Genomic DNA, 9,240 nt, shown 5'->3' with positions numbered 1-9,240 from the left:
AACATCTGCTAATTGTCGAACCCTGTAGCACAGACACTAAATACCATGGCAATGACCCCGTTATCTTTGGATAATTATTTCAGACGTTTTGCATAGTACATTATCTTTCGTCGAGTTCCGGTTAGAATCAATCCACGTGCTTGTCTGTTTCAATTATTCTTCCGCCTCTCGATTTAAAGAGGGCGTAATCGTATATACATGTAAGTTTGATATACATGTACGTGTACGTTGTACGCTATGAGATAAGATGTGACAACGCGCATTGCTTATTGAGTTCGCAGGTTTCGTATATACTGAAATTGATTACACCCATAAACCTCACGAATTCCCTAACCCCACAAAATCTTATTTTCCTTTTCTAGTATTGTCAAGCAAATTATGTGTCTGAGAATGGGATTGAGACGTGTATAGGCAAAAATAATACACATCAGCTTTAACTGCTATGCAAGTACACCATGGAGGACGGGAAGTCCTTATCTTTAGATAGAAATACAAGCCAGCGATAGCGTCCATACAAAGCGCGCAGTTCTCTTGATATCCTTTTGCCTTACCATTTGCTGACAACAGCATGGCCAGTTGTTCGTCCAAAACAAATTTGTCCCGGTCTAAGCGGAAGTCGTTGATTGTCAAACCTATCAGAATATAACCTGATAACGCTTTATTTCTCACAAAACGAATTACAGAATTAATCGATAAATACGAAGCAATGAGGTGATGAAGCCAGCTCTATTTTCCTTTAAATGTCTGCGTTCCCTTAGTAAGATACCTTCATCCTGCAAGTAAAGCCGACTCGCATCCTTTCCTGAGTACAACTGCTCCACACCATGGGTATCGTTGCCAACATTTTGGTTTTGGCTCTAGGTTTCCTTGTTTCCTCTGCCAACGAAGCAGGTGACTTTGCAATTTATACTGTTTAACCTTTCCATTTTCTCAGAATACAATGGAAAAACTTTGAATATTCATTAGGGAAATTAATGTGCGCTTGACCGATAGTTTTTGGTCGGCTCGGGAGAATGGTCGCTGATAATACCCGAGCTGAAGGCGGGGGACATTAGCAACGACTATTCTCCTGAGTTGGTTATTGAAAAACCCGCCACGTAACGAGCTCTCGACCAACATATAGGTATGGCTACAGTGTCTTTGGTATGTATCAAAACCCTTGTCAAAAAGGTTATCGAAACCTGTGAAAAAAGGTTGGAATTCATATGGCCTTACGCGAGCGCGCCTTCGAAGTTCTAACACACTTTGTTTTCTTATCTGTAGTCTTATTTTTGTAAAATAAGTCATACAAATAGTAGAAGCTTTCAAATATGAAACACTCTACATAACCCTGTATTTTACGTTGATTAGTCTTTAGACGGTATAAGGTATTCACGTGAATAGTGGATCAACCGTGTATACATATAGTCAACATTATAAAGCCGACATTGACTTACGAAATTAATCTTGTTTCCTCTTAACAGATGAACGGTTGTTTGACAATTGTGGCTGTAATATCTCTGAACGTGAGTGCAACTTTGATGCTTTATACATTTTTCTTTGAAGAAAGTTCTGATGTTGTTAGCATAAGATTCAGACGCGTTGTTCACGACGATGTTAACAATTAGAATAAATGTAGAAAATGTCTAATGTACAATTTTTGGGAGAGGGCAGCATGAAAGATTTAAGCAAGGGCCGAAAAAAGCCAACTACGTGCAGTGCAGTGCATCAACTCCAACCAAAACTTAGGCTTAATTTCAGGATAAGGGAGATGTTCATGTCTCGTCAAAACCAGAGTACAAGACGTGGAACAGCTGTGTGGCAGCCCACCTTAGGACTGAAAACCTGTTTTGATTCCAGTTGCTGCGGATTTACCTGCGTTTTTTGATATTCATTGTCATTAGATTGTGAAAAATTCCAATCGAGTCAAACAATTATCTTGCATTGGCTCGAGTCATCAACTGCAGAGTTGCCAAAAATTACTCGAATCGGATCAAATAAAATCATTTATTAAAAAAAAAATGTTTCGAGTATACCCAAGTTTTTCATGCCTCGCTCATAATGTTTTCCACTTCACTGTTATGCAACCTGGTGTGTTTCTTCGTGTTGATTTCTTTCCAGTTGATCCCGATCACGAGTGCACAGGCAGCTTTTCCCCTGTCACCTACCCAGAGGTAGGCACCTTCACAGCTGATCTATGGTGTCATCGCAGGGGATTCCCACCAAAGCATCCGGACGAAATAGGTACCACGTTTCGCCTGTACACCAGCAAGAACCCGTCATCACCGACGGTGATATCGACGTCATCACTGGGGTATCCCTTCTCTGCCTCCAGTCCTACCAAGTTCGTCATTCACGGATTCACAGACAACGGGGAAAAAGATTGGGTGCTGAATTTGAAAGATGAACTACTCAAAAAGGTCAGACCCCATACGATTTAATTTTATCACAGCGAATAAATCCTTGACAACAGCGGGTTCGTATCACGTGTTGTACTGCTGCTTAACTCATCCAAATTCACTTTGCGACCACACAGCCAAAGGACATTATATTCCGCTGCCATCTTTCTGGTGGTGCAAGCAAAACACTTTTCAAACCAAGAAGGTATAAAGTAATGAGTGATTTTGTTCTGACGGAGAGTGTTCATGACTTTTTCCAGTTAATGTAGGGATTTTAAAGGATCCAGGAAATGAAATTTTCTTAGAATCACTTTTTGTGTATCTCTGTACTCTTCTTCCATGTGTGAAGACTGTTAGACATCTTTTTTGAGTAACGTGAACTGAACGGTGCACTTTTCAAACATTAAAAATTGACCAAGCATTTCTGGACAAATGAGGGCGCTTTTGCATTGATGTAAATCCTGGAAGACACGGTGCAGGTTGCATTTTTTCCTGTTCAAACTGTGAACCCCAAATTTGCTATCTGGGAACATTTCTGTTTTTGCTGCATTATTGCCATACTAACATAGCAATAAATTGCCAAAGAAAATGAAATCTGCCATAAGCCCTAGCAGTGGTTAAAAAAATCTAGAAATTTTCTGTGCACAAATCAGTTCAATATTGAGATTCAGTGCCTTGGATGACGTCATAGTCCTGCTCATGAATATGCAAATATGCATAAGCATAAAACCAAAAGGTATCAAAACATGGGTTAAAATGACAAACCAAACATTTAAAATAAGGTTAACTAGAACCCAAAGATGCAATTTAAAGGGTTTTTCGTAAAATGTATAAAAATATTTCTATTTCCTGGTTCCTTTAAAATAATAGTAATTGTATTGAAACAAATGCTGGACCTTTCCTTCAATATTACCTGAGATTTGTTATAAAGTGAATCAAGGCTAAGATTACTGTTCTCGTGCAACCTTTATCATTTTGTTAATAATGCATAAAAAGTTGAAAGATTATTTTTAGGTTTCCCAACGAGGGAATGTAACGCTGCAGATGCAGGGTTGACTTCAATAAATGTGGGTAAAATCCCCCCTCATGCATTTTTAGACCTAGAGGCATCATATAAAATCTCATTAGCAAGCTTGTTGTCAAGCTGCAAAAAAAAAAAAAATACGATTCTGCTTACCGCGTATAATATGTTTTGGTCTTGTGGTTTGCACACAGAACCAAGGCACTGTAAACAAAAAAACGAACATTTATTCTTTTCAGGGTGACTTCAACGTGATCGGCGTAGATTGGGAAAAGGGAGCTACTGCAGGTTTTATTGTTAGCGGCTACTGCCAGGCACGGCAGAACATTCGAGTGGTGGCCCGCCAAATCGCCAACCTTATCAAGAAGATGCAGTCTTCGTTTTCGGAATTTGACCTCGATGACGTGCACATTATCGGACACAGTCTGGGCGGTCAGATGGCCGGGTATGTTGGCGAAGAGTTTGGTGGTAAAATTGGACGCATCTCAGGTAAGTAACGTCCCGAACACTGCAAACAAAGACTCTATTGTTACTGACAAAGCAAATGCAAACGTTTCTTTTGCTATTGCGCTTTTTTGTCAAGCAGTGGACGTCGGTAGATTACTTTAACTGCCAGTGAATACAAAACTAAAAGAATGATTCACAAACAGTGTTGAAAAAAATTCATGTAAATATTAGAATATAATTTATACTGCTGTACACACTTAGACAATGCTTCCCATTGTAACAACGATGAGGGAAAGTCTGCACTTTTAGGCAAAATTTATTGCCAAAAAAAAGAACTTTCTGCAAAATTTGACCGCTCGATCATGCAAAAGGGTAGTCAGTGTTTTGTATTGAAAGCATCTGTAAAGATTTTTTTCCAAAAGAAAAATTTTTTTCCATATGAAGCATTTTCATATGACCATACATTTAATTAATTCACCATTCGCAGATATATAAGAATGATTGTGTCCATGGTTCATTAATTTTAATTTGATTAAATCAAAACTTTGGATATTTTGTGTATCATAAATTTTTGTCTCTTTGGTTATTTTGTGGTTTCCGAAAATGGCAGCTCACCTTTAGCACCGAGGAAAAGGTTTTCTCTCAAAATATGTTCTCAAATAAAATTCACGTCACTGCCGTGAGTCGGAACAATCGTCGAATAAACTGGCTACGGCTGTATGTATACATCTATAGGAAGCATAGCCAGAAGCCATGACATGTTTATACATCTGCACAGTCGTTATTTTCGCTGGTTAGGATTAGCCATCAATCCAAAGAAATCGGGTTTTTTTTTCAAATTGCATCAATTTTGTTCTGACTGTTTGCCATGTTTCGTTTTAGGTATGGATCCCGCAGAACCCGAATTCGAAGGCGATGAGACAGGCTGCCGACTTGACCCGACCGATGCCAAATTCGTTGACGCCAGCCATTGCTCAATGTATGGCATATACCAGCCGGTAAGTTTGGAAAATTCTTGAAAAATGTTCATATTTACTTCCACAGAAAGTTACTGCATTACAATGATGTTTTATCGTACACAAAACGTACATGACTGCTGATCAATTTTAATGACAAGGTGCACGCCCTAAGTATTAAAGAAAATAGACCTATGGGCACATCGGTGACAGATCACAATCCTTCAAAATACTCACAACTCGTACAGGTGTTCGGGGCATACAAAACTGTGAAGGTTGACCGATGATTTGAGACGTTAAATAGACCACCCTAAAACGAAGGATATTTCCTTAACTTGGAAAAGTAAGCATTTGAAACTGCATCCCTCTGCAAAATGGCTGAATAGTGCCACTTTCGGACCTGGCGGTTGCATCCAAATGCTCGGAATTGGAAATCTGAGTCCAGACGAGATATTGGCGCCATATTTCTTCACTTTCCCGATTCTATAGATCTCAGGACTCTCTTCTTGAATGTCTTGAGTGAAAAACTTTCATTAATGAGCTCGGCAGACATATTTATTGGCTATTTAATTGGGTGCGTCCGTATTCACGGGGAAGCCATTTCGTATTTGGTTCTCTGAATCCATCATATTCATTGTGAACATTTACATGAGGTTGTACCCAAGCATTGGGGTTCAGACCCGCACTTTCATTTTTTAATGAGGCTTAAAACGTTTAGATATCATTTATCAAAAATTGTTCTAAAAGCAAACTGACATGAAGTTGCAAGGAGGGTTTATTTCGTTGCTGTTATTTTTACTCCCAGCTCTCTTTCAAAATGACGACCGACACATGAATACAGTCCATTTAAAGGGGACAATCTGCACATGCGTCTCGATGCTCGTACGTGAGATACAGTTGCGCAATGGGGGGGGGGCTTGAAGGTTCGAGCCCAACCCCAAGGCCGAGGTTTTTGTTGTCTTTTTAATGTCCATTTCTGGATATTTTGATGTCTTTAGATTGATGCTACGGTATCTTGATTGCTCAAACACAAAACCAGAGAATGTCTTTTATGTAATTCTGTTCACAATTTATTTTTCTGTCTGCACTCCGCCAGGTGGGCCATGTAGACATCTATCCAAACTATGGCACCCACATGCCCGGATGTGTCATCTGGCCAAACCTGATGGAGGCCGAGTGCGGGCATCTCAAGGCCATTGACTACTTCACAGACAGCATCAACAACGACTGCAGCGCCTTAGCTTACCCCTGCACCTGGCAGAATGGCCAAGAACAGGGATGCAAATACAGTGGTCAGAGTGGCGTCAGCGGTGTCAAATTTGGTTACCAAGCCGACCAGACACCGTCGAGTTTGTATGGTCTGTACACCATGATGACCAATGAAAACGCGCCGTTTTGCGACCCGAACACCACACCTTAAAACAATTGAAGTAGACCTAGTATACGGAGTTTCCAATTCACAATCTCGTCCCAGGTATCGATGACTGATTAGAAATTTGTCAAATTAGAAACTTTTTAATCAGAGACGATGTACAGAATGCTATTTTATTGCCTTTTGATAAACCACTGATGGCATTTATAGTATGTATGTTCTACAAGCCATGTCGACTCTTAAGGTGCTCCATATACCCGGTAGTGGCGTTTCCAGATCTGGTGTCTACAGGTATGCCCTGAAAAGGACAGTTCACATTTTCAGTCCGTGACAGAACCAACCAAAAATAAACGTTGTGCTGCTTTGTCTTCCGGGAAACTGAGCCCACTGCAAGTCGGCAGCCTCTGTCATCCGGATTGCAGTGAATTACAATACTTCTGCTGTATGGCTTCCTCTCTGCAGTAAAATACCACACGTTACTTTCTATACGGTTTTCCTTCTTGTGGTAGATAACTGCACTTAATCTTGTTACACTCCGCTCACCATTCATTGAATGCCCCCTTTTCACTTCATGTTGCTTGCCATTGCCTTCGCAAGTGCACAGGCATGTGAACATTATTTCGTGTTACGTTTACACTTAAATTCAATTAATCGAAATTAAAACAACACAAAGAACTTGTGTAGAGAACCTTAAAACCTTCCATCTACATGTGTCCAGTCTTCGGAGTTTTCATTTGTTTGGCATTCTCCTGCCTGAGCTTGTAAGTTTCTGGCGTGGAATGTGGCATTGCAACTACATGTAGTATAACCAGAGTTTGTTTTGGTCAGACAATCAAAACTAGAGACTAAAATTGCTTCAATTTAAGGGGAAAACTGCGTCGCGAGGGAAGGGGGTGCTTTGCTGGCTGAAAAAAGCTTAAGCAAAAAAAGGGGGAGAAAAAAAAGAGACAAAATGAGGATGCATATTCACCAATCTGCTTGAAAATACCTCGGAAATAACCTTCCCCTTCCAACGTATAATAGTTAATCAGTTTGCTGCTTACGAGTTCTTTCCTCAATCATCAGAACCCCCCCAAAAAAAAGGTGCTCTCCTCCCCCTGCAAAATTCTTGAGATGCTAGTATGCACATCACCAAGAAGTTAATTATGATTTAATATTTTTCAGTTTGACAACTTCAATTGTGACCCATGCAGTTGTGTGGAAATCTTTACAGTTGAAAAACTTTGCGCTGTGTTTACACCCTCACATGAGGGTGAATACGTTTATTTAAAAAAAGTTTATTTTTCAGCTTGATTTTTACGAGTTTTTTGAGCTGTATATTCTCCAGTTTGCGACAGTAAGATCTAAGTAGAAACGTTGTTTCCATTTTTGGAAACAAATTGTTTTTTACGAGATATATTTTTTCAAGTTCGGTTGAAGATTTTTTTGGTTTTCATTTTTATGACATTTCTTTTTTGTAAATATGTTTTTTCTGAGAAATAAATCTAAATCTGACAATGTATATATCCCCTACAAATTCACTTGGAAAAAGATATCTAATAAAACAGACTTCATCAAAAATATGTTTCGTAAAATGGTTGTTTCCAAAATTAGAAACATTATGTAGCTCTATCTGTGTGCAGTGGGCGTGGTTTAAACCGAAGTGACGTTTAATACACTTACAAACTGGATAGTACCCTCCTATTTTGTCTGCCATGTTCAAAAAGCCAAACTCCTTTGCACGTTGGTTCAGCTATATCATATGCATAGCTTGCTCAGTGTTTTGCCAGTCGTACGTACTATGCCACAGGAGTTTTATCAGGCCATGACAGTCGTACATGATGGCTCGCTTGCCGTGGTTTTGGCGTGCGTGGGGCCCAACAGCCACCCCCCTTACAAAACTGCGGGAGTCCGCCTTGGAAATGTTGCATGTTGTCTCTGCTATACAACACAAGGCTTGATCACTGTTTAGAGGAAATAAAACAAACATCTAATACTTCCTTTGCTCCGTAACGAAAAGATAAATGTCATGATAATGATAGAGCAATGACTGTATTGGTACAGCTGCAGTCCATTAATGTCACTCGAACGATGGATTCATGGTTAGACGCGGTTGATGAGCGAGATCGTATACCGACGAAATGCATTTATTCATGCTGACATTGACGGTAACAGTTGACATATCATGGACATTTCAATAAATAATAAATATGTTAATGTAGATTGACATATTTATTGTGAATAGAGAATTAACGAGCAACTAATGACGAGAAAAACAAGTGCTATGCAGTCATGCAGTTAAACTTATTTTTCGAGACACTTAAAAAATTCTAGACAATAACACGAACACATTGAGTTGTAACGAGTCACTAATTTTTGTGACTTGGGTCGAGTCGAGTCGAGTTAAGCACAAGTAAACCCGAGTCACCAATAATCAATACCATAAATCAAAAAAGAGAGATGGTCATTTTATGGTATTTTTAAATTACTTCTGGGTTTCCCCATGGGGTCACACCACTGCTTACTCTTGAGACCTGAACATATTTTGGGACCCGAGTCTTATTAACTTTCACTCGAGTTGGGTCATTTACCCGTCATTACTCGAGTCGAGTCGCCATAAATTGTATCAGTAGTCATTGTAACTCTGGCATGGGCTGACAAAACAAATATTAAATGCTGTGATGTGAGATAGCTCCCCCACCCCGAGCATATCAACGTAAGGGCTCGTCATCCATCAAGAATCAACAACTAACAGAACCAAAGATACCTGTCCTATTCCCTAAATTGCTCATCTTCTATGCATAACAATTTAATCATAGAAAGAATTATGATATATTGCAATATTCCATGTTTTCGCTTCCGGTGAGTTCTGGTTGGATCCACGCGTTTGTTTGTCGAGATCCTTTCGTCTTTCCTGCATTCAAAAACTCTCGAATATAAAAACAAAAAAGCATCAATATTTCCTTTTTAGACGTCACACAATGAGATAAGATGTGCGTGACAATGCGTCAAGTTTATCAAGATGTAGTTGTTGAATAATTGATAACACTACTGACCTGAGGAATTAATTCACTGAACACTCAATAT

General features: G+C 39.4%; 1 protein-coding gene across 1 annotated transcript; it reads left to right on the top strand.

Annotated features, from left to right (window-relative positions):
• The first annotated feature begins 274 nt into the window (after positions 1 to 274).
• On the top strand, positions 275 to 6,889 carry LOC110982079 (pancreatic triacylglycerol lipase-like). The gene is made up of 6 exons (XM_022240227.2): positions 275 to 891; positions 1,464 to 1,505; positions 2,101 to 2,399; positions 3,639 to 3,888; positions 4,729 to 4,844; positions 5,899 to 6,889. Exons 1-6 carry the CDS (start codon positions 825 to 827, stop codon positions 6,220 to 6,222), a joined length of 1,098 nt encoding a protein of 365 aa, XP_022095919.1. The 5' UTR covers positions 275 to 824; the 3' UTR covers positions 6,223 to 6,889.
• The last annotated feature ends 2,351 nt before the right edge of the window (positions 6,890 to 9,240 follow it).

Source organism: Acanthaster planci, linkage group LG04 (genome assembly GCF_054643075.1).
Source record: "Acanthaster planci isolate LZ-2023a linkage group LG04, COTS_SCS, whole genome shotgun sequence".
Classification (NCBI taxonomy): domain Eukaryota; kingdom Metazoa; phylum Echinodermata; class Asteroidea; order Valvatida; family Acanthasteridae; genus Acanthaster; species Acanthaster planci.
The sequence above is the reverse complement of the archived record's forward strand: the minus strand, read 5'-3'. Positions and strand labels throughout refer to the sequence as shown.

Coding starts and splice junctions, on each gene's coding strand:
- LOC110982079 (XM_022240227.2), top strand. CDS start 825: ATGGGTATCGTTGCCAACATTTTGGTTTTGGCTCTAGGTTTCCTTGTT. Junction 2,400..3,638: donor AAGATGAACTACTCAAAAAG/GTCAGACCCCAT, acceptor TATTCTTTTCAG/GGTGACTTCAACGTGATCGG. Junction 3,889..4,728: donor TAAAATTGGACGCATCTCAG/GTAAGTAACGTC, acceptor GTTTCGTTTTAG/GTATGGATCCCGCAGAACCC.